This window comes from Sorex fumeus, unplaced genomic scaffold (assembly GCF_029834395.1).
Source record: "Sorex fumeus unplaced genomic scaffold, SorFum_2.1 ptg000129l, whole genome shotgun sequence".
Lineage (NCBI taxonomy): Eukaryota > Metazoa > Chordata > Mammalia > Eulipotyphla > Soricidae > Sorex > Sorex fumeus.
Genome location: NW_026606186.1, coordinates 9,896,945 through 9,923,329, shown reverse-complemented (window position 1 = coordinate 9,923,329; position 26,385 = coordinate 9,896,945). Strand labels below are relative to the sequence as shown.

At 37.2% G+C, this 26,385-nt stretch overlaps 2 protein-coding genes across 4 annotated transcripts in view; both read right to left on the bottom strand.

The window, feature by feature from the left end:
* LOC130045816 (complement C5-like) overlaps window positions 1-7,507 on the bottom strand; it is a 106,977-nt gene extending 99,470 nt beyond the window's left edge. The window contains exons 1-4 of the mRNA XM_056138699.1: window positions 7,402-7,507; window positions 3,592-3,784; window positions 1,875-2,037; window positions 166-236 (exon numbers count right to left, since the gene is read on the bottom strand). Coding sequence (XP_055994674.1) covers window positions 166-236; window positions 1,875-2,037; window positions 3,592-3,784; window positions 7,402-7,466 — 492 coding nt within the window. The 5' untranslated portion in view covers window positions 7,467-7,507. The remainder of the gene's footprint in view (window positions 1-165; window positions 237-1,874; window positions 2,038-3,591; window positions 3,785-7,401) is intronic.
* Window positions 7,508-12,936: 5,429 nt separating this feature from the next.
* Window positions 12,937-26,385, bottom strand: part of LOC130045836 (complement C5-like) — a 45,655-nt gene continuing 32,206 nt past the window's right edge. The window contains exons 16-21 of one of the 3 annotated variants that reach the window (XM_056138718.1): window positions 25,348-25,410; window positions 22,087-22,290; window positions 17,535-17,610; window positions 16,279-16,352; window positions 14,052-14,173; window positions 12,937-13,021 (exon numbers count right to left, since the gene is read on the bottom strand). In XM_056138718.1, coding sequence (XP_055994693.1) covers window positions 14,052-14,173; window positions 16,279-16,352; window positions 17,535-17,610; window positions 22,087-22,290; window positions 25,348-25,410 — 539 coding nt within the window. In that variant the 3' untranslated portion in view covers window positions 12,937-13,021. Of the gene's footprint in view, window positions 13,022-13,892; window positions 14,174-16,278; window positions 16,353-17,534; window positions 17,611-22,086; window positions 22,291-24,156; window positions 24,220-25,347; window positions 25,411-26,385 lie in introns of those variants that run through there. The other 2 variants (XM_056138720.1, XM_056138721.1) reach the window with 2 other exon arrangements.

The window sequence follows — 26,385 nt, the reverse complement described above, 5'->3', positions numbered from 1 at the left end:
TCACTTTGAGATAACTTTATAGATTTATAAAATTATTTTCAGAGCTGTTTAAAAACCATTACTGAAAAGTGTAGGACTGAGTGTGGTATTTGGGTAGGGCTATGGACCAATAATTCTTGTTCTGAAGATAAGTTAGGTGATCGTTCAAACAAATGACATACTTACTATGAAGGTTAAGACAGTTTCTCGTAGGGCTGGCTTCAAGTCATCATTCAGTGAATAAACTCTAATCTTAACTGTAAGAATAATTGATATAAAGGTGACGCTTAACAAAGGGCTTAATTTTTTCAAACATATCAATCATTGTTGAAAGAGATGAGTCTCAATTAAATTCGATTACAGAAATAATATTAAGAAAGAAAAGACTAGCTTTTAGACCTGAGCATTTGCTTCTTTATGTCTGAAAAGGTCCAAACGTTATGGGCAGACACTATTTCCTTTTAAATCAGTCATCCTCTTAAAGTCAAGAAATGATATTAAAAAATCTGTGTGAGTTTTTTTATTAACACACCTTGTAATTTGTGTCTTCCTTCACCATTCTTTATCAGAAATATCCTTAAAACTCCAAATGTCTCCTTCCTCATACAGTTTTATCATAATTCTATCTCTGATAGTCTCAAAGGTCAATAACAGAAAGAGGGAGTGTTGGTGGAATAAAGTCTTTGCAGGTGTGAGCAAATTTGGGTAGTATTTACACTTCTTTGTTTTGTTTTTGGTTCATTGGGAATGTCAGTTATTTATCAAACATGGATTTTTGATGGGGTATCCTGCACTCACCCCACTAAAAGATTACGCAGGTATATGAAACTGTTCTAACAGAAATTTTCTTGATAGATTCCCTTAAAGAAGGAATATACACATACTTTTGTAATCTAGTTTATTTATTTATTTATTTATTTAGTCACACTATTGGGTGCTCAGGGCTTCCTCCTGACCCTGTGAATAGGGATCACCCTTGGTGGTGCTCAGAGGACCATAGGCCTGGGATTGAAAAGTTGTAAGCTGCATACAAGGCACCACCAACTCCTGTTGTATTTCCCTGGCCCCAACCTAATTATTATTATTTTCTTTTGCTGAAGCTGTTCAATGCCTAGAATTGGATTTGTTTCCTGAATTTAAGCATTAGCTCTGGAACTGCTAATGGGAATGTGTCTTTATAGTAATTTAAAATTTTTTTATAGTAATAACTGCTATTAGGAATGTGTCTTTATAGTAATATTTTTCCCATTTTCAAAATAATGTTTGCAAGTATATCTTTTTTTTTCTTTTTGGGTCACACCCAGCGATATTCAGGAGTTACTCCTGGTTCTGCACTCAGGAATTACTACTGGTTGGTGCTTGGGGATATGAGATGCCGGGGTCAGTCGTGTGCAAGGCAAACGCCTTTCCCACAGTACTATCTCTCTGGTCCGTGCAATTATATCTTATATTTGGTTAGTAAGTGACACAACACATTTCACCACTTCAAGTGAACCTTTTATTTTCCGCTTGGAATGACTTTATATAATTATTGATTTTTATCTGGGTTAAAAACTTTGCATTTAAAATCAAATTTAAATTTAATTTCATTGTGTCATTAGCAATTTCCATTTAAATTTTAATTTATTGAAAAAAATTTTTTAGTCACTGTGAAATTACAAAGTTATTCGTGATTGGGTTTCAGGCATGCAGTATTTCAATACCAATATTTTTACCAGTGACCACTTGCCCCCCCCCATCCATGTAAATGGTAAGTGGTATTTACAACTGTATGAGTCTTTTTGAATAGAGACTTTTTCATCAATCTGGAAATCTTTTATCATTTCAATTTAATTGTTGAAAAGCTCTACATTATAATGTCAATTTTTCCAGAGAAAGAACATCTTAGAACCTACCTGACTGGTGTGGAGTGTAAACAGGTTTGTCTGTATGAATAATGAGAAATCCATTATCGTAGGCTACTGGAATTTTTTTTGATCTTGAGAAATGCTTTGATACTACTTCCAGATACACATGTGAGACTTGGTCTTTTTTTCCAGACAGCTGTATAGGTTGTATCTGTAAAAGAAAATTTTGGTCGAAAGAACATAATAATTTGAGGGTAACAAGACAGATCAGTTATCTAAATATTACAGTAATCCTAGTAAATGGAAGACAACTATGGAGATTTAGGCATTTAAAAAGTTGTACTGGAGCCAGAATAACTATATTTTGACCATAGCTCATCAGTGTCAAATATCATAATCAAAATTTAAATTTAAACAATTCTCTTTTGTGGTTTTGTGTTTCTTCAATTTTAATGCATTTAGAAAGCTACTTCTATAAAAGCTCTCTTGAAATTAGCATACTGTTATGTTCTTGAACCATATCAGTGGTGCTCAGGATTTACTCCTGGCTCTGTGCTCAGGGACTATTTCTGGTGGGCTTTGCTTAACATGGTGTTCTCCATGTCTATCCACATTGCAGTGAACTGCCTGATTTCATCTTTCCTAATGACTGCATAGTATTCCATTGTTTATGTACTTTTTATCCATTCATCTGTTGTTGGACACTGGAGTTGTCATGTCCTGGATATTGTACTAAACAATTCAATGAATGTAATTATCTCTCATAATGCAGTATCTCTCACAATTAATGTTTTTGTGCTTTGGTGTAAATACTATAATATCTTAGTAGAAGGAAATTGATCCTAGTTAATTTACTATTACTGAGAATTATTCACTTCAGAAATCAGCAATTTTATTAGTTTTGAAAGCTACAATTATTTAATGCTGGGATTTAAATAAAATATGGTTAATGGTACCTGTGCAATATTTTAAGCACTGTAGGGCTGGTGTGATAGCACAACAGGTAGGATGTTCGCCTTGCACGCGGCCCACATGGCTGACCCTAGTTTAATTCCTCCACCCCGAGCCCGGCAAGCTACCGAGAGTATCTTGCCCGCGGGGCAAAGCGTGGCAAGCTACCTGTGACGTATTCGATATGCTAAACACGGTAACAAGTCTCACGATGGAGACATTACTGGTCCTGCTGGAGCAAATCGATGAACAATGGGAGGACAGTGCAGTGCAGTGCAGTACCGATAAATATTAATATTTTAATTTGTTTGTGATGATAATTTCACAGTAGACAAGTTTTAAAAATTCACCTCCAAATGTTTTCTCATACGTATAGTTTAATTTTCAAATAGGAAAGCAACAATTTACATTACTCATAAAGGCAGATATAACTTTTCAATTTAAAATTGTTTCATTCTATCATTATTGTGAACTGACTTTGGATAATATTGAGATAGAGTGAAAATATCCAATCTCTAGGTAAGGTAAGGTAAAGGCCCTCCCGTTGATCGTCGATTTGCTCGAGCGGGCCCAGTAACGTCTCCATTGGAGACTTTGTTGTTACTGTGTTTGGCATATCGAATACTCTCGGTAGTTTGCCGGGCTCTCCGAGAGGGTGGAGGAATCGAACTCGGGTCGGCCATGTTGGCCGCTTGTAAGGCGAACGCCCTACCGCTGTGCTATCACTCCAGCCCTATGTTACTATATTCAAACTATACATATTTTATTAACAATATTTTTGTATGCATAAAGAAAATAAAGAGTATATATATACCGTTAAAATAGCAGAGTTTTGGAATTTATTTTCTGCAGATAAACGAACGTATCCTGAAGAGTAACTATCTTTTTTATCAGGATAACTCTTAAGAGATATCGTTGCATCAAATGCTTCTGTGTATCCATAAACTTGAATTACAATATTTTGAGATGTTCCAACACGGAATACTTTTGGTGCTGAAATGACATACCTGTCAAAACAGAAAAAGTATCAATATATATATATATATTTTTTTTATTAGTGAGACATCATGAGGTACAGTTGCAGACTTACAAATTTTTGTGCTTGGGTTTCAATTATACAATGATCAAATACCCATCCCTCCACCAGTGCCCATTTCCCACCACCATGGATCCCAGTATCCCTCCCACCCCCCATTCCCCCATCCCACCCTGCCTCTGTGGCAGGGCATTCCCTTTTGTTCTCTCTCTCTTATTGGGTGTTGTGGTTTGCAAAAGAGGCAATGGGTGACAGTCATGTTTGGTCTATAGTCTATTTTCAGCATGCTTCTCCCATCCTGGGAGGATCCTCCCAACACCTTTATTTGGTGTTCCCTTCTCTGTCTGAGCTCCCTTTTACCCTAGCATGTGTGGTTAAACATGCCATGGAGTAAAATTCCTGGTACTAATCTCGGCCATTCTTGGGTATTAGTCTCCTATTTAAAGGTATCAATATTTTTTTTTTGCTTTTTGGGTCACACCCGGTGATGCACAGGGGTTACTCCTGGCTCTGCACTCAGGAATTACTCCTGGCGGTGCTCAGGGGACCATATGGGATGCTGGGGATCAAACCCCGGTCGGCCGCGTGCAAGGCAAATGCCCTACCCGCTGTGCTATCGCTCCAGCCCAAAAGTATCAATATTTTTAAATGATGTTTTAAAAAAATATTTTTACTTCCTTAGTTCTTCTAGAAATAGGGCCCCAACAACAGTAAAATGAAAAAAAAAATGATAAAAACTTATTTGTGATCTATGACTTTCATCATGGTATCCAAGAAGAAATAGCTTTAAACTAATACCTGAGACATAGAGCTGTAGATTTAGTTACATTTATATATTTATTTTTGGTTATGGTGCCACACCTAATGATGTGTAGGGATTACTCCTGGCTCTACAGTCAGGAATTACTCATGGTGATGCAGGGTGGACCATATGGGATGCTGGGCATTATACCTGGGTTGTTCACATGCAAGGCAAGCGCCCTACCAGCTGCATATTTCTCCAGCCCCAGATTTAGTTACATTTAAAGGTAATGAAAACGTCTAACCTGGGCTCAGGAAAAGAATACTTTCCATAGAGTTGATGGAAGCATACAAATCATTCAAGATTTTTGCCCAATGGAATAGCAACACAAACACCAGTCATTGAATTCCAGTTCTGCCATCTACTGGCTGAGTGACCACAGGAAAGTCACAAACCCTCTGTAAGAATAAAATAATTTACCGGAAAGTTTAACCTTTCCCAGGCTGTGTGGAAATATGAACTAAGAAAGTGTATATGAAAGTGCTTGTCATGCTTGGTGTTCAGTATGTGTTAATATTGATTACTTTTTAATATTGATCACTTTTACTAATCTGGTATTTATTTATTTATTTATTTATTTATTTTTTGTTTTTTTGGGTCACACACTGCGATGCTCTGGGCATGGGAATAGCCCCATGGCCTGTGACCATTGCCAGGATTAGACTTAATGTGAATGACAAAAAAATTAGACAGGTTTTATAATGAAAAACTAGGGGAAAAGGCTACTTTAATTTTTTTTGCTTTTTGGGCCACACTCAGTGATTTTCAGGGGTTCCTCCTGGCTCTGCACTCAGGAATTACTCCTGGCGGTGCTTGGAGGACCATATTGGATGCCAGGGATTGAACTCTACCTGCTGTACTATTCTCCAGTCCCAAAGCTATTTTAATTTAAGTGTTCTTAAAAGTTTTATATTTTTTGATGTAGTGTTTTAATCTTGAATTATTTATGTGGTGGTGAGGGAAGTGTCTTTAGTCCTATATGTAGACTTGTGGATTTTGATTTTTATTGTATTTTTTCCAGTAGTGCACTATATTCATAAAAAGAGTTTTATACTTGTCTTCTCTTATTAGCTGTAAAGGACCAGACTACTAAACTCACAGAGAAGCAAGAGTTTTACATTGACCTCTCACTGTAATAATCTTTTCCCACATATTTATATGATTTACTCTCTCAGTTCTTCAAACCAAGTGTTACCACTTCAAAGAAACTTCCATAACCACACTTTTCAAGAGTGACCTATCTTTTATTATCCTCTTATTCTCATTCATTTTTATTTTTCTGTTAGTACTAATAATCACCCACCTTATTTTATTCACTCATCGCTTCATTCATTTATTCCCTGCTTTCCCCAGTAAAATAGAAGCTCTATCCCCTCTACTCTATTTCCAGTGTCTATCACATGACATGTTTTCAAGAGATTTTTGTTGATTTAATCAAGTCATTAAATTGACTGATTATAGGGCGGGAGGGATAGTATGACAGGTAGGGCATTTGCCTTGCACGCGGCAAGCTCAGGTTAGATCCCGGCATTCTATATGGTCCCCCAAGCACCGTCAGGAGTAACTCTTGAGTGCAGAGCCAGGAGTAACCCTTGAGCATTGCTGGGTGTGAACCAAAAAACAACAACACAACAAAATTAAATTTACTGATTACTATGTTGTAAATGGCATCCTCTGACTCAGAGGAAGAGAGGAGATGCTTATTACCAGTCAGTCTAGTCTGGTAGAAGAATTAAGAATAACTCGGGACAAGAATCACAGAACCAGGTTTTAGTCTTAGTTCTACCACTTGGCTCATTTAATTTCAGTTTCTTTGAGCTTCATCTGCTTGTCTTTCAAACAGGAAAACATGAAGGCAACAGGGTGATTCTGCCTACATAAGAAAATCATATTGGGTAGTATGATATGATATCAAAACCATTCTCTTATATTTGTAACATGTTACGTACTTACACATTTGTGAGTAAAAGGAAGAAAAGCAAGGAGCAAGGAGTCCATAATATGCCTTTTTTCCCCATCTCTCTCCAGCTGCCTGAAGTTTGTAATGTTATTTCCTTTATTTGGACTCATCTCAGATGTGCAATGAGTAGGTCTAACTAGATACTCCTGCCCTTTCTAGTACTAAAATGTTATTTCTATTTATTAAATGACAAATTTTTAAGACATAATGTTAAGTGCACAGTATTTCAATACTGTATGGAAGGTGCTGAGTGACACCCTGGAGTTCTTGGGACTACATCTGGCTAATTCTCAGATTTAGCTCCCAAACAGTGCTCAGAGGCCATGCGAGGCCATGCCTTAACTCCCCTTACCCGACTCCAGCAATATCTCTCTGGCTCATTAATACTATATTAATACTTTAATAGCATTAAAATATGCATACATTTATAAGTAATCACAATAATCTTTCAAATCACCGTATTAGAATTGACCTCAAGTCCCTCTTTTTCAACTATGCAACGTACATGGAAAACATAAAATAAATGACATATCAAGAAGAAGAAATCAACAATCTCCAGGAATTTTGCTATTATTACTTGCTTTTTGGAAGGAGATATTGAATAAACACCTCATGTAGATCCTTACTACAATAATCCCATGAAGCTTTTATGTTGTCAACCACACACAAACCAAAATACTTTTATAACATTGATTCAGAGATGAACTATTCATTAAGCATTCTAGGAAGAAAGTTACTTCCAAATTAACACAATCTATTGAATTTACTTTTTTTTTCTTAATACAACTAAGATGAGTTGAAAAATAAAAATGGCTTCTTTACTTACGTTTGCTCCTGTCCCCAACTTTCCATCCAGAGGATTATAAAACAAAATACACCTAAAAGGCTCATAATTGGAGGTAGCAGCAAATCATGGATATAACCTTCTTGAAGCTAGACGCCTCTAAAACAAACGGAGTCTGGAGAATTGGGTAAGTTAGTTCACTGGTTAATTATTAATGCTAGAGAGGAGGACTTCTAAGCAGGAAAGTTAAATCAAAATCAAAATACCCTTTAATGCTCAGGTATGAAAGTAGAAAACATTTGATAGGCATTTACAACTGAGTTTAATTTGAATGATGCAAATAAGGAGGTTCGTACGTGGGATTTTGGCCCCGGGATGAATTGCTCAAAGTCAGAAACCAGTTAGTGATACTGTTTTTCTCCTTTACAGTCTTGATCTGAAGAAGTGCTCTCATGTGAAATTATTGGTATTGATGAAGACCTGTGTAGGTGCAGTATGATTTTAGATGAATGGGTCTGGTTTAGGTAGAGTTCATGAGTCTTCTTAGAGAAGTCCTTTATGGCTTTGGGACAGGAGACAGATTTGGGATCACTTGAATGTGCAAAGAAGATGTATGGAGTAGTTCTTCACTCTGTCCCATCAGAGAAGAGGTGGGACATCATGAAGAAAAAAGACTAGGACTAGCAATAAAACTACCAGGCAGACAGCTGATATTATTGTTTAGGAAAAAAGTGAACTAATACTCTGGTACTTAGTAGGGAATAATATCTTCTAAAATCTACTAATTCAGATAACACTAATTCAAAATTTGTATTGAGATATGAAAAGTCTTTCTTTAAAAGAATTAATTAGTGTTTTATTTTTGATGAGGATTTTTATATAAGAGCTCTTAAAAAATTTCCTACAACAGTAGAGTCTAGTTTTATGTTTACTATATATTTTTATTTATTTCATTTATTTTATTAGCAGTTATTTCTATCTTATTATATAATACCCTGTTTACAAATAACAAAGCACACATCTTTATAAATTATTATTATTATTATTTTGCTGGCTGTGCATGTTTATTTGTATGGCTATTTGATCATGGCTGTCTTCCTAACAGAAGTCCATCAGCACTATGTGGTGATGGGGCTCAGGGGACCACATGGAGAGCTAGGTACTAAATCCTGATAGGTTGCATGTAAGGCAGATACCTTACCTGTTGTGGTACTGATCCAGTCTCTTTGAAACTCTTTTTTTAAACTTTTCTAATTTTTTTAAATTGAATCACCATAAGATACGTAGTTACAAAACTGTTCATGGCCAGGTTTCAGTCATACAATAATCTAACACCCATCTCTCCACCAGTGCGCATTTCCCCCCACAAGTCTGATGTTTTTTGGTGATATTAGTATTCCTTGCTTGAGTGTATGTCTCTATTTTAACAACACTTTAGCAATAAGTTTATTAGGAATAAATGCACAAAAGGGAAATTTGACATACAAGTTTCACTTATGGTATCTCCTGTATGTTTACTAAAATCACAAAAGTATGTTATTGCTGACCATCCAGTTCATTTGTTTCAAAAGGAATCTGTAGAATTATTAAACTGAGTTGCGACAGATGGGTCAAGTTAAAACAAACAAAGTACTTTTTTTTAAAAATTAATTTTATAGAATCACCGTGAGATAGTTATAAGCTTTCATGTTTGGGTTACAATCACACAATGATCAAACACCCATCCCTCCACCAGTGCACATTCCCCACCACCAATATCCCCGATATAACCCCCTTTCCCACCCTCCCTCTGCTTCCATGGCAGACATGATTTCCCATAATCTCTCTCCAGTTTTGGGAACTATGGTTTGCAATACAGGTTCTGAGAGGTTATCATGTTTGGTCTTTTATCTACTTTCTGCATACATCTCCCATCCCAACCAATTACTCCAGCCATCATTTTCTTAGCGATTCCTTCTCTATTCCAGCTGCCTTCTCCCCTTTGCTCACGAGGCAGGCTTCCAGCTATGGAGCAATCTATCTGTCCTGTACAAACAAAGTACTTTTGCCATCATTTTCGGGAAAGGATTATTGGGGAAAGCAAGAAATTCAAATGATCATATACAATAGTTTAATTTTAACTACAAGAAGTTTGATTATATTACAATCTCAGTATAGGTAAATGGTATTTAAAAAACATTGGTATATTTCTATTATTTTTTATATTTCAATTCTATTATTTTATATTTACAATTGTTTTATTTTTTGACTTTTGAGCCACACTCAGTTGTGTCAGGGTTTTTTTTCATGGCTTTGTGTTCAGGGGTCACTCTGATGGGGCTTCGGGGATCATTTGTGGTGCCAGAAATCAAACCTGGGTTGACTGCAAGCAAGGCAAGTGCCTTACTCACAGTACTCTCTCTAGCCATTTACATTATTTAATTTAATTAATTTATTTTTATATATTTAAGTTTTCTTTTTGTTTGTTTTGAGTCACCATGAAATACAGAGTTACAAAGCTGATTATGCTTGGGTTTCAGTCATACAGTGTTCCAACACCCATCCCTCCATCAGTGTACACTTTCCACCACCAGTGTTCCCAGTTTCCTTCCTACCACCCTCTCTCAGCCTGTCTTTATGGCAGACACTCTCCTTTCCTTCTTTCTCTCTCTCTGTCTCTCTCTGTCTCTGTCTCTGTCTGTCTGTCTGTCTGTCTGCCTCTCTGTCAGTCTGTCTCTCTGTCTCTCTCCACATAGGGGCATTATGGTCTGCAATACAGATACTAAGAGGTTATCATGTTTGTTCCTTTACCTGTTTTCATTCAGCATGTAGTTCCAGAGTGATCATTTCCAACTACCTTTGTCATGATGGGTTGGAGTGATAGCACAGCGGTAGGGTGTTTGCCTTACAAGTGCCAACATGGCCGACCCCAGTTCGATTCCTCCGCCCCTCTTGGAGAGCCCGGCAAGTTACCGAGAGTATCTCGCCCGCACGACAGAGCCTGGCAAGCTACCCGTGACTTATTCGATATGCCAAACACAGTAACAACGTCTCATGATGGAGACGTTACTGGGCCCGCTAGAGCAAATCGATGAACAACGGGAGGACCGTGATCCGTGATTTGTCATGGTGGTCCCTTCTCTACCCCAATTGCCTTCTCCCTTAGCATTTGAGGGAGGCTTCCAACTGTGGACCAATTCTTCTGGCCCTTGTTTCTACCGTCCTTGGGTCTCAAATAATGTTGTTGTTGGTTTTTTTTTAATATTCTTCAAATGAATCCAGTAATTCTATGTCTATCCCTTTACTTCTGACTCATTTCACTCAGCATGATATTCTCCATGACCATCCACTTATAAGCAAATTTTATGGCTTCATCTTTCTTAACAGCTGCATAGTATTCCAGTGTGTAAAGGTACCATAGTTTCTTTAACTAGTCATCTGTTTTGGGGCACTGTGACTTCACAAAATGTAGGGGTACTTCAATGCTGTGCATTCGGAGTTCAAGAGCCGCCTCCTGGTCCTCCCCAGGCCTCCCCAGCAGAGAAACAAAGATATGGGGGACCATAGACTGATGGTGAAAATGGTCTGTTTAATACAGAGCTGCTGCCATACTTAGAGGACATCCGAAGGGGGTTGAGGTACAGACCTGCGTGTAGGTGTGATTGATCATTTACAGAGATAAAACATTTTGGCAGAGGCAATTCTCTTGGAGCAATTAACTCAAAGAGACACTCTGAATCCCAGGGACATCTATATTGCTTTTCTCTTTCCCTCTAGTTGTATATGTTAAACAAGTAAGTTTACTTCTTATCAATACTTGCAGTTATTTGGATACACACAGTAAGAGATAAAGATCTCAAAATTTAGTTTTCTCTGGACTCCTAGGGCAAGCAAGCCTTTTACTGTAAATCCCAGACTAAGTCCTCAGGATTGTTCAGCTTGTCTTTCCCCATGGGGATCCTGTCTCTTCAGTCATAACAACTTGCATCACGACTATGCATTTATGCTTTCTAGACTGTCTCATTTCCATGTGAGGGTAGCTCTGCCACTCCTCTGGGGTTCATCCCAGTCCCACAATGGGACCTCCCTTTTGGAGTATTAAGAACTACAGCAACTGAAACCTGAGTCAAATAGTTAGGATGGATGCCCAGAAGTTGATATATTTCAGAGTCAATCAACTCCCAGATGTTAGGAGCACAGCATTAACAGTCTTTCTGTGTATAAGCAAAAAACAATAGTGCTCTATAGTAAAATAGGAAAAGGTTATAGGGGAAATAGAAAAGCAGGTAATTCACTGCAAATACAAAGTCAAAGAATTATTCTGGTAACTTATAAGTTTTGGTTTATAAGCAATGAAGACTGACTTGCGGAACTGTGGCAATGAGAGGTAAAACACAAAGGAAAGATAAAGATAAGTAAAGATAAGCTTGGAATATTAGGGGTGCTCATAAGAGCACTGTAAGCTTCTCTGGGAGGAGGGAAAGGGGCAATTTACTGGTGAAGCCTAAAACACTTAGGATTAATATCCAAGAGGGCACTAGGGTTGTTTTCAGATTCTAGCTATTGTGAATAATACAGCAATGAACATAAATGTGCAGATGGCATTTGTACTGTGTGTTTTTTGACCCTGGGATATGTTCCCAGAAGTGGTATTTCTGGGATATATGGAATCTCAATTTCTACCTTTTTGAGGAATGCCCATATTATTTTCCAAAAATGCTGAATCAGTCAGCACTTCTGCCAACACTGAAGAAGAGTCCTTTTTTTCCCACATCCACACCAGTATTGGTTGCTCTTTTTCTTTCTGATATGTGCCAGTCTCTATGATGCGAGATATTTCTTTGTTCTTTTTATTTGCGTCTCCCTGATGATTAGCAATGTAAAGCATTTTTAATGTGTCTTTTGGCAATTTGTGTTTCTTCTTCTTTTTATTCATAATTTTATTTATTTATTTATTTATTCCTCTTATATTTATTTATTGAATCACTGTGGGAAAAGTTACTATGCTTTCAGGTTTGTCTCAGTCATACAATGATCAAATACCTTTCCCTTCACCAGTACTCATTTTTCACCACCAAGAACCCCAATATACCCCCTCCCACCCCTCCCAATACCTGTGAGGCAGATGATTTCTACTTAACTCTTCTCTACATTGATTACATTCATTATTTTGACAAAAAATGCACCATTATTGTTTAGAATTTCCCAACCAACAATCAGAATTGCTGAAAAGGAATTGTGAAATACTTGTTTTCTATAACTGGTTATGAGAATCATATAATGTCACGTGACCACAATTTTGGATTTCTGCAAAGAGCCAAATAATTACGGATTGGTTTCTGTGCATCTGGTGTTATGGCCATGCCAGAGAGCTGCTCATGGGAGGCAACTCGTGACCTCGGTAGGGCGTGAAGGATGAGCTGGTACCGTCCCCCTTCCCATGAGACTGCAGTTGCTCCGTCACCGCCGGTTCCTACCTGGCTTTCCTATAAGCTCTGAGGCAGCAGCCATCTTGCTGCTGGGCGGGGGGGGGGGGAGGCGGAAGGGAGCAACACCCTTTCTTTCCTGGGGAGGCATGGCGCCTTAGTTTAACGCATGGTCCATTCACTTTTCTGCCGCAAGCTGCTGGGCTCTGAATTAAGTCCTTTTGCCTCTGGAGCCATGGCCGTATCTGGAAAGCCACCTGTGGGGGGCAACTCGTGACCTCGGTAAGGCATGAAGGATGAGCTGGTACTGTCCCCCTTCCCATGAGACTGCAGATGCCCCGTCACCGCCGGCTTATACCTGGCTTTCCTATAAGCTCTGAGCCGGTGGCCATCTTGTATATGGTCCAGATGCATTTCTGCCAAAAGCTGCTGCGTTTTGAGATTTGTTTCTGAGTCTCTGGGATCATGACCATTAAACAGCTTGATCAGGAGCCAGAGAGGCCATTTATAGGCGGCATCTTGGGGTCTTGTTGTGATGGGGAGGAAAGGGCTGGTTCCACCCCCATCTGGTGAGGCCCCGTGTGTCTCATCACTGCAGGCCCAAACCTGACTGTCCAGTGGCCTCTGGAGGATGACGGCCACCGGGCTGCCAGAGGGAACAGGCCAAGGCATGAAACCTATTCCAACCTTTGGTGGCCCAGGGCTGGTGACCTACTGCAGGGACCAGACACATTTCTGCCAAAAGCCATTGGGTTCCGAGATTTGTTTCTGGGTCTCTGGGATCATGGCCGTCAAGCAGTTCAATCAGGAACCAGAGAGGCCATGTCTCCAATTATATAGCTGAGCTGGAGGTGGTTTGTGGATGTGTCTCCCACATACCTATCTTTTGGCCGTTTACTTTCTTGCTAAACTTTGCCCCAAGTTTTTGTGGTCTGAGAGATAGTATGGAGACGAAGGCATCAGACCAGGGTTCAATCTCTAGCATCACATATGGTTCAACAGCCCCATCAGGAGTGATTCCTGAACATAGAGCTAAGAAAAAGGCCCGAGAATTACTAGGTGTGTCCCCCAAACAAACAACAAACAAACCAAACCCAAAATATGAGATTTATTTCACTGAAACCTCCATTCAATTTCCCTGTTTGATACACGCATTGCCATATTTTGACTCTCACTGCCTCAGAAGTCTTTTGAACACTACACTAAGTGCTCAGTTCACTTAGCACTGAAGTGCATTGTGTTCACTGCTTTACCAGCTATTTAGGTGCTATGGTGCCACACACATACTTAAGTCCTGGAGTCTGGGTGCTGGAAATGTCCCTCTTCATTGGTTTCTGTAGCATTGTTGTTTATGACCAGGAAGTGATCTTCAAACACCTTCAGCTGCAATGCATCAGTAACACAGAGACCTAGAAGACATGACAGTTCATGAGGTGTATTGGGGTTCCCAGGGTCCATTAACTTCTCTAAACAGCTTGGATTTGATTTAAGGAAAAAGAAGAATCTCATATCAAGTTTCCTTTCCCCTCCTCCTCTATCTCTCTGGTTAATGCTCCTTATTTCCTAATCAACTAAAACTTGGAGAGTCTGCCATAGAACAATAGTCTATGAGAATGTTTCTTAATATTCTCAGCTATCCAGTATTCAGATTTCACTCCAGAGTTTGTGAGTTTTACACAGAAATGGATTAAGTAACTTCATTTAGTGGTAGAGGAACGTCCTTTAAAACTTTCTGGTAAAAGTATTAACTACATATACACAACTTGTCTTCAAGTTAGTTTATTCTGCTATAGGTATGTGCTGGCTCGGCCGGGCTGACTGTGCGCAAGGCAAACGCCCTACCGCTGTGCTATCACTTTTTTTTGATGATTGAAAAATCAAAGGAATGATAGCAAGGTATCTGATGGAATCACAACACTTTCCCCAAGGCACAGAACCTGGCACTTTAATATTTTTTTTTTTTGCTGCCATGTAATATCAGTGGAACGCGAAGTATACCAAGCAACTGAATGCAACCAACAAACAAGAAAGTGAAATCACAGGATGTTCATTGATCCTATATGGGAATATTGATGTTCAATAATTCAATAATCAATATCAATATTCATATGATATGGACTATTGATCCTACATGGACTATTGATCCTTGACTCTCTTTGGCATTGGCTTACCCAGGTGTCCATGCGCTTTGCTATCTCCATGACTCAGCCTCTTCAATCTTTCCTCGCACTACCTTCTGTCATCTCACCATCCATTTTTTGGTGTTTGTTTGTTTTGGAGCCAGGCCCAGTGGTGCTCAGGGCTTAGTCCTGGCTCTGCATCCAGGAATTAGTCCTGGCAGTGCTGGGGGACCATTTGAAGTGCCAGAGATCAAACCCAGGTTGGCTGCCTGCAAAGCAAGTGCCCTACCCATTGTACTATCTCTCCAGGCCCTCGCCATACATTTTTTAAAGCAAAGTACTGTATTTACTGTAATTTTTTTGGTCAGACTGTAATCCTCTAAGAAAGAAAGATTTTTTACTCTTTTGGTACCAAGGATGGAATAGAACTCACTGTCTTTATAAACTTTTTCATGGCTGTTGCTTTTTGTCATGGTTGTTGTTAGTGCTCTAGTTACAAAATTACATATATTTTTTCCAGTCTGTTCCTGCCCTATTTTTTATTGTTGGAAATGCTCATTGATTATTATGAACCCAAAATGAATTACGATACTGAGCTGTAAAAAAAAATCAAATAAACACTTTTAAAATTATTTACATATATATTAAGTTGCACTTACCCATATTTATATAGGAAAGTATGCACTATTAAGTCTTTTGTTTTGGGGTCACACCTGGCTGTGTTCAGGGATCACTCCTGGTGGGGTTTGGGAGACTACATGTGATATCAGGGATAGAACCAGGATTGACAATGCTCAAGGAAAGTACCCTACCTGCTATTTCTCCTGCTCTGTATCTCATTTTTATCCATCATATGAATACCTCTTAAAATAAAAAAGGGTTTAGGAAAATGGGGACTTGAAACTATTACTCATAAAGTTACATCTTAGAAAAATATTATTAGTGCCAGAGTGATAGTACAGGAAGTAAGACATTTGGTTCGTGATGGATCCCTGAGCTCAGAGACAAGAATAAGCCTTGAGCACAGTTGTATGTGGCTCAGAAACCAAAAATATTAAAAAATAGAAAAAATAAAATCATTGGGGTGAAAAGAGAGCACAGTGGATAGGGCGGCAATCCTTCATATAGCCTCCCTGGCCTCCATCACTGGCATCACATATAGTCCCCAGGGTACCCACAGTAGTGACCTCTGAGCACAGAGCCAGGAATAACCCTTGAGCACCCCAGGCTGTGGTCCCAAAGTAAAAAAATATTAAATAAGTATTTCAAAGATATATTTATTTTTTAAATCTTAAGTTATAATGAGAGTCATAAACATTATGGTCAATGAAATGATAAACATATTTCTATAAAGATACTAATATCTAATTTGGTAAATCATATAAGCTACTTACCTTTATCTGAAATGCTAACACCTTGGATTTCCCAGGTAGTTGAAAAGTCAGGCAATATCAAATCTACCTGATGCCTAGAACAAAAAAATATTTCACAGCTGTCAAATACACATGAGCCTTAATTAACTTGATAGATAAGGAGATAGATAAGCACTATCTCCTTAATAAGTTTACATTATCCAATGGTCCTAAGACAAGTGACAAGCAAATAAATTTAAAATAGTGCCCACAAGGATAAGTTTAAGACCAGAGAAACAAACAACAGAATATCTCTGGCATTGGGATTAATTGCATATAAGTTCATTAATTTGAATCATATAAGACTACTATTTGCATAGATGAAGAATGTTTGAATTATAGACTTATGTTTTACCATAGACTAAACATTAGTGTCCTAACCCAAGCTCAGAATGAAACTCAAATCTCCATGGTCATCTTCAAAGACATAGGTTTTGTTTAATAGATCATGAAGACACATTTGAGGTTGGACAGTTTTGTTTGTTTCTGTGCCACACTGGCAGCATTTAGGGTCTATTAGTGACTTGGTGCTCAAGGTATATCTCGGTGCTGCTCAGAGAACCACACAATAAAGGGAATCCAGTGGAGCTTTCCCATGCAAAGCATGTGCTCCAACCCTTTGAGCTATTTTCTTACTTTCTTTGGGCTTGGGTTTTAATATACTCACATAGGGGCCTGAAGAATCAGAGAAGAAAAATTAAATTTAAGTCTGAAGTCAGGGAATAGAATACATTTTGTTGAACCTTGGGCAAGTGTTTCACTGAACAAAAAAGGATCATTTTTCAATCTCACAGATAATGAATACAGATAATGAGTATTTTACAATGTGTGTTTAGTATGAGGATAACATTATCCCTTTTATTTGTTATATAGATAAATAGTATTGCAAACAAACACCTAAAGGGATTATGTAGTTGGTAGATACTTTGTTAAGAAACTGTATAGAAAGGTGGAAATAATTATGGAGAAGTGCAAAACCCAAACCAAACTGAGATTACTACTGGGTAAAACTTCATAATAATTGAAATAGCATTATTCTCTAATAATAATAATAATAATAATTAATTTATCAGTTAATCCTGATACTCATGAAAAAATAACACATCCACCAACTAAATTAATCTGGATCAAATGTTAGTGCTATTCTTAATTATCAAGGAAACTCTTAGGAGAGTAGGGAAACAGTTATTATCATTTTAATATTTTTTAAGATAAATAAAGTAAGAGTCTTACAATACCTTTTGGGAACATGATACACTTTCCATAACCAGTTTTCTGAAAAAGGTTCTATTTTAAGTGCTCTGAAACGTGCTGCTAACATTCAAATAGAAATATAAAAATATAATATAAGTAAAGCATATGATAAATTAATATGTTATCAAGAACTTAAAAATTAAATTAAATAAAAAATTTAAGACATCTGGGTGAAATCTATTATAGAATTGTTTCTATTGTTATTCGAAGTTAATAATGGAGTACAAAATATTTGGTAAAGTATAAAAGTACAACACAATAATATTGAACTAAAAAAGTCAACAGGACACATTATGATAATAAACAAGTGAAATTTGGAAAGCATTTTATTGTATTACTTATATAATAGATCACTATAAATATTAATATAGGTATTTAATAATGCACCTTTATGTATATCTACAGTTTATAAAACATGATAAAATCTTATTGTTTATATTTCTGAGTTTAATTTAGTTTTAGTAGTAAAAATAACATACCTGACATGATTTTACTTATTATATTTCATTTACGTTTATTTTATAACAGAATAAAATTTGTCTTGGCTAATATATCATATGCACTTGGAAAAATATATGTTCTTCTGTTGTTTGGCAAAATAAGCTATAAAGTTCAATTTTTCAAGTAAGTAAAAATTTCAGATTTTCTAAGAAGTTTCTTCTTAAATTTATTACTAAAAGGTGTGACATACACAAATATTCTTGTATATTTTTATATTTCTCTTTAACATTATTAACTTTATTTAAGCTGAAATGCTAATGACATGTGATACATGCAGGAAATAGTTATGCTTTATTAAAGATGTTTAAATAACTTAAATAAAATTTAAGACTTCTGGTTATACATTTAAATTATGTTATAGAAAATAGAAAAGTAAAACTCTTAATTTATGTTTGAAATTTAATCTATATAAAAATCAAGATTCAGAATGGCAATATCCCATAGGAACAAAAATATGTAAAAATATAAATTCAAGAACATATAGAAATTTTATGTAGGTAGAGAAAATTTTGGAAGAATATTAACTTTATAAGCAACTTTGTAAGAAAATTAACTTTATAAGCAACCTTACAAAGAAGATGAAAATGGTTCAGATATTTTATTCTATTTTTATATTTTTCTACACTATTTTATAATGAAAATGGCTTTAATGAAAATGGTCATATGTTAAATTTTTTCTTAATTAAATCATCATGAGATGAATAGTTACAAAGTTGTCCATGATTGGGTTTCAGTCATACTATGTTCCAACATCCATCCCTTCACCAGTATTAGTTGTATATTTTTAATAAAAGAGTAAATAACAATGTGTAAATGAAATTAACAAAATACAAGGATAGACATAAGAAATAATAAGAAATATGATTAAAATAACCACTTACGTTGACTAAAATGATTCCCAAAATACAAATGGTCAGTGAAATATTCAGCTTGTTTTTAAAAAGATAAATAAAATTGACAAGCCCTTAGCTAGACTATTGAAGAAAAAAGGAGAAAAAACCCTAATAAATAGAATCAGAAATGAAAGGGGATACCATAAACTAGAGTGCATAGAAATACAGAGGATCTTGATACTACTTAAAAAAAGTTTACATCACTAATTTGTAGAACCTAGTAGAAATGAATTAGCCTTAGAATCATATAACTTCTCAAGACTGGATCAGAAAAAAAAACCCTGAACATATTAATTACAATAAAACTAACTGAAATAATAGTAAAAAAATTCTGTCAAACAAAAATGCAGACAGCTTTACTAGTGATCTCTACTAAATGGTTAAGGATGATCTATTACTTATCCTCATACTCTTCCAAAAACTACGAGGTTGGGGGGAAGAAATTCTTTCAAAACTCTTGCTTTGTTTTTGAGCTATACCCACCAATGCTCAGGGTTTACTTCTGGATCTTTGCTAAGGGATCACTTCTGAAGCACTCAGGGGACCACATGCGGAGCTGGGGATTGATTCCAGGTTGGCAGCATATAAGGCAAGCACCTTATTCACTTCTATCACTCTCACTCCTCAAAAACTTTAAACGAAGCCAACATTATTAATACCAAAAGAAGATGGGGGGTTCTCGGTTCTCTCTCTCTCTCTCTCACTCACTCTCTCTCTCTCTCACGCACACACACACAGAGCCACAGATTCATGCATATCATAGATGCAAAGATCCTAAACAAAACCTGAGCTAACCAATTTCAGTTCAATAAGGGGTTCATATGCCATGGCCAGCTGAAATTTATTCTAGTACTCAAAGAATGTATCTCTGCTGCCAAGCCCTAGTCATTGCAGAAACAATTACATTAATTACATCACTGTAGCACTGTCCTCCCATTGTACATCGATTTGCTCAAGTGGGCCCAGTAACGTCTCCATTGTGAGACTTGTTGTTACTGTGTTTGGCATATCGAATATAAATATATTATATACCCTAAGGAAAACAGTTGATTTCTAAACAAAACAAAACAAACTATATACTGTATAATCCACATAAACCTATCCAAAGAACATGAACAGTAATCAGATAAAAATATATGCATACCTATGTTCACTACAATACCAATCACAGTAGCTAAGATTTGGAACCAACTCAAGGTACAAACATAAAGATACGGTCTCACATATATACAATGAGATATTACTCAACTATGAGATAAGATGAACTTTTCTCAATAATTGGGATGAAATTGGTGTGGACTGGCTAAGAAATTAGAATTAGAAAGACAAATTCCAGATCATTTCACTGATTTATCATATGAAAACAACAAATAAAGAAAACAAATAATGTTTGACAAAAACAAATGTTACAATCCAGACTAAAGAAATAAGATTATCAATTGGGAAGTTTGTCAGAACTGAAAGGGTGGAGAAGATACAATGTGGAGGAGGTATATTAGCACTTCGGAGTAGATATGGTGTGGTGACAATGGAGCTCTACACATAAACACATTCTACTACTATAGACTGTGTGTGTAAACATACAGCTAAAAATCCTTGTTCCTGGTACCTATGAATATGCTCTTATGTAGCAATAAGGCCTTAGCAGATGTTGAGAAATAAGATTAAAAAAGATGCACAAGGGTAGACCTTAAATACTTTCAAGGTGCCCTTATAACATACAGGTATAATAAGTCCTTCTAAGAGAAAGAGGACAAGACAGAAATGAGGAATTGCAGCCATGTGAAGATGGAGGTAGAAACTGTAGTAATAAATCAACAAGCAAAGGAGAACTAGGAGTTTAACAAGATGAGGAAGGATTCATCCGGAGAGTTTATGGAAAAATGTGGCCTGCAAAGAATTTTTCTGTAGATTATAGATGTTAACAAGATTATTTGTGGTAACTATTTTGCAATATGTATGCATAATTCACTCATTTTGATCTATATCTTGTACTTAGACAATGTCATATATGAACTGTAGCACCATCCTCCCGTTGTTCATCGATTTGTTCAAGCAGGCCCAGTGACGTCTCCATTGTGAGACTTGTTGTTACTGTGTTTGGCATATTGAATACGTCATGGGTAGCTTGCCAGGCTTTGCTGTGTGGACAAGATACTGTCGGTAGCTTGCCAGGCTCTCTGAGAGGGGCAGAAGAATCGAACCCGGGTTGGCCCAGTTGGCCGTGTGCAAAGCAAACACCCTACCTGCTGTGCTATCGCTCCAGCCCATATATAAACTAGACACATTTAAAAGATTAAAGGTTATATTTAAATTTTAAGTCTTTTAAAGTACAAATTTGAACTAAAGTTGCATTAATTTTCTTAGCCATTCTTTGCCTTAAAATTCAGAGGGAATTAGAGAAAATAGTTAAAAATTTGAATAAATTGTAGTCATTATTAGTTTGCATTCAAAGTATGTAAAATCAAATGGAGTTTGTTTCTTGTATGTACTATTAGAATTCTTTCTTTCTTTCTTTCTTTCTTTCTTTCTTTCTTTCTTTCTTTCTTTCTCCTTTTTGGGTCACACCCAGAGATGCACAAGGGTTACTCCTGTCTCTGCACTCAGGAATTACTCCTGGTGGTGCTCAGGGAACCATATTGAACCCGGGGATTGAACCCAGGTTGGCCTCGTGCAAGGCAAGTGCTTTACCCACTATCCTATCACTTGAGCCCCTTATTTCTAATACTCTTGTTGATTATGATTTTTGGTAGAACCTAGAGTTTTGACTCCTTTAAATTTACAATAATTTTATGAAAAATTTTATATCATGCATGGTCAATGACACATGCACAAATATCACATATCATTTGGTCAAGTATATTTTTAAAACAATAAATGCATGCATAATAAACTTTTAAAGAGTAAATATGACCTGAAATCACTACATAGTAAGTTAATGGTAAACTGGGACTAATAATGTGCAAACTACTATTTATGGACACTGCATAATCTGCTTTATTTTATTTTGCATACTCTGCTTTTTAAAGACAAATTTCAAGAGTTAATACTCCATCTTTTCTGTCTTAAACCAATTTAGAAAGTACTTCCTATACAGTACACACCCCACTAGGCAACATCTTACTGCCCCGTAGTTTTTTACCTGCAACATGATGTCCTCCTAATAGTTTCTCGATGTGACCATTGTGTCTTCGCCATAAGTTTGCTATGTCACAACACTTTAAAAAAGCTTGTGAACAAATGGGGCCGATCTTAATCCGGGCAACTCTTTGCTCGCAGGTCTCCTCTTGTACATGGGCTCCATCATAGCAGCACTTCTGGATTACAGGGTGTTTGAATGTGGATGCTAAGATGAAAATACAATTAGTCTTAGTGAAGTACAGATTCAAAGGACCAGGGTTGGACTTAGAGATTTGGGTCGAGCCTCCTTTTTTGTACCCCCTTGTGGCATCCCTTTTTTGAATAGCTTCTTGATGGAATTATTTCCTTCCCAGGTAGCTGTTCTATTTCACACATCTCCAATTGCTGTAATATTCTTCCTGACTTCTGAACCAAAATTTAATTAAGATTACTAGTACATCTGGAGTTTATTCCTTTGTGCAAGAAAGTACTAGACCCATCAGCTGGGTATTTGAAGACGCTCTGACCATCTAAGTTCTAAGTCTCATTGTTTCTCTGGTAAACTTGAATGGTTTTCTTTCTTTCTTTCTTTCTTTCTTTCTTTCTTTCTTTCTTTCTTTCTTTTCTTCTTCTTCTTCTTCTTCTTCTTCTTCTTCTTCTTCTTCTTCTTCTTCTTCTTCTTCTTCTTCTTCTTCTTCTTCTTCTCTTCTTTTTTTTTGCTTTTTGGGTCACACCCAGCATTGCACAGGGGTTACTTATGACTCATGCATTCAGGAATTATTCCTGGCAGTGCTCAGGGCACCATATGGGATGCTGGAAATAGAACCTGGGTTGGACACATGCAAAGCAAACACCCTACCTGCTGTGCTATCGCTCAAGCCCAATTTAGTGGTTTTCTTCTATTTAAAAACATTGAACTTGTTTGCAAGGGATATGACTAGTGTCTAAACCTTCAGAGAGTGATGTCCACTGGACACTCTTGGCAAAGACAGTCAAGCTACAGTCAGGCTTGAGAGTTTCCTTAGAGAGTAAAAACATTCACTGAGGTTGCCCTTCTGAGTGAGGGTTGGAGCCATGAGGCAGCATGATACTGTGAAGGGCCTCTGCATCACAGAACAAAAACTCTGACATGTGTGGCTGCTCCAGTGCTCTCCATCATTTGTACTAACGGGATGGAGTCATTTTTTCAAAATTCACTTCCCTATCCTAAGTTGATTATAGAGGCTGAGATAGTACAGAGGGTAGGATATTTGCCTTGCATACAGTCAAACTGATTCCATCCCTGACATTTCATATGGTCCCCCAAGTCTTTCAGGAGGATATGTGAAAGCAGATCCAGGAATAAGTTTGGAGTACCACTGGGTGTACTCCAAAACAAACAAAAAATAATTTTATTAAAATTCTGTCTAGCTAAAGTCAGAGTGTGGCTTTGGAAAGAGGCTTAAAAAGAACAAAGTAAGAAAGATGGCGGCCGCACAGGAGCCTTGTGGACAGCAGGTTTGAGCCGGGGGTCGGGGCGGCAGGGACCTCATGGGAAGGGGGGCGTTCCGGTCCGTCCTTCACGCTCTACCGAGGTCACCAGTTGCCCCCCACGAGCGGCTCTCTGGCACGGCCACGACTCCAGAGCACAGAAACCAATCTCTTAACTATCTAACTTTTAATAGAAATACTTCCAGGGCTAATAAGTAAAATAGCAGAAATCCAAAACCATGCAGCCGCAATAGCGGCCACGTGACAACATTTAATTCTTGAACCCAGCTGTAAAAAGCTAATCATTTCACAACGCTTTTTCAGCGTGTCTGATTTGGGGGGGGGTCGTAAACTCTAAATAATAATGGTGCAACTTTTATCGAAACAATGAATCTAGTCAAAGTATATAGAGTGTTAACTAGAACTCATCTGCCTCACAGGAATTGGGAGGGGTGGGAGGTGGGGTTCTATTGGGGTTCGCGGTTAAAAATAAGTATTGGTAAAGGGAAATGTGTTTGATATTTACATGACTGAGACCTAAACCTGAAAGCTCTGTAACTTTTCCCACAGTGATTCAATAAATAAATAAATTATAAAAAAAAAGAACAAAGTAGTATGTTATGGTTTTTGTATTCCTCCTGGAGTTAGTGCTCTACTTGCATAATCTCATTTAAGTCTTCTAATTCTGCAAGGAAGAGAGAAATTATTTCAATTTTGCAGAAAAACTGAGGTGTAGCAAGGTTAAATAATATGGCAAAAACCATATAGCTATATATAGAAGCCAACACTCAAATAAGTTAATTATAAGGAACACAAATTTTGTTCCTATGTGATGCCTTCTAAAGATACGGCTATCTTTTTGGCAAGAACCTTCTGGAATGGTGGGGGAAGACCATATCAATAGCATCATCATCATCATTATTAAAACATAGAATCTGTAACTCAGCTAGTAATGAACTTTTTAAGTATTGTACCTATAATTCAAGTGGCATATATAAATTTGGTTCACTAAGATACATCTTTTCTATAAAGGCGATATGGGAGGGAACCTGAGAAGACAGATGGAGGGAAAGTGGCACTGGTGGGGGGATTTGTGTTGCAATATTGTATGATTAAAACTCAGCTATGAATAACTTTGTAAATCATAGTGCTTTAATAAAAAATATGCCTATTTTGTAGTATGGATAGGTGTTCTGGATAGGAATGAACTCATAATATACAAAGAAAAACAGTGCTCAGTTAGACTAGTGACCCCAGTGCACAACTTTCTATAACATCCACTACCTGATTTCACTGGGTTTGTTGCTTCATTGTATGTTATTTAATTATCATTAATTTATCTCTGCTTTCGATGTCTTCATTCGGAAAATACAGATAATAAAAGCAGCTGTAGAATGTAATTAATATGAGGATTCAAAGAGAAACTTATGAGAGTTATGATGAGGTTTTCACAATCCCTGTTATAAGTAAATGGTGTATTTATTACTATCATTTTATTAAACATATAACGTTATCACAAAAGTCATATATTTTGGTTTAGTACCATTTAAGAGACAATTAAAAACAGATTCATATATAACTACAGACAATGCACTTGATGAAGCCCTCTTATCTTTACATTATGACTATGTAAATAAGTGCGGCTTTATTTTCCCAAGGTGCTTGAGTCATGGAAAGTTAAAAAATTATAAAACAACAGAGCCCACAAATATTTCCCACCTGCTCTACATCAATTAGCCAGAAAGAGAAAATGTCACAGATGCTGAGCTAATACACATCAGAACTTAGGAAAAGAAAACAAAACATTGAGTACCTGTTTCTTTTATTTTCTTTTGCAATTCTCTTTTTGATCTGAGAAGTTTTGTAAATGATCCATCTATTTAAAAAATCAGATTATCACTTAGAATAAATACTTCAGTAAAATAAAATAAGCACTGAAAATGGTTGTAGATTTGTGGCTGGGAGGATGCTTAAAGGGTCTTCTGTGCAAGGTCCTGAGTTTGACCCCCAGCATTTGCTGACTCCTTAATACCTCCAGGTCTATCCCTGTAGGGCTCCAATCAAACTCATTTTTTTCCAGATCTGTGTCATGCATAACAAGCATATGTGACAGATTTTCAAACTATATCCTTGGCCCCTGGATATTAATTTTTTTGCTTATGAGAATTAAAAAAATGTCAAAAAATAGCCTTTACACTGTCACTGAGTCACTGTCCCCCCGTTGTTCATCGATTTGCTCAAGCGGGCCCAGTAACGTCTCCATCGTGAGACTTGTTACTGTGTTTGGCATATCGAATACATAATGAGTAGCTTGCCAGGCTTTTGCCGTGTGGGGAGATACTCTCAGTAGCTTGCCAGGCTCTCTGAGAGGGGCAAAGGAATCGAACTCGGGTCAGCCGCGTGGGCCGCGTTCAAGGCAAACTCCCTAACCACTGTGTTGGGAGAGCCTTTACAATAGTAAAAAAAATTAGTGAAAAAACATTGTCCTCAAATCAACATTTGGAGTAATAATGAGTGTAGTGTCAGGAAGATCATTGTATTACTTTGAAATAATTATCAGAATAGGGGCTCAGAGAGAGTTTAGGAGTCAGGAGAGTGTGCCTTGTATACACAAAGCCCAAAGTTCAAATCCAATCCCCAGCAATGCATATTCTGTAGTATTCCGCAGGACTACTGGACCACATCCCAGAAGCCCCCCGCCCCTTCTCCCAGCACTGCCTGAGATGGTCCAGCTGACCCTTGAGTACTACTAGCATCTCTAAATCCTAGCCTCGAACCATCCCGCCCAGCTGGGTAAGGGGTACTAAGAGTGGCTCCTGGGCCTCTTCAGCACCATTTGGGAGAGCCTCCC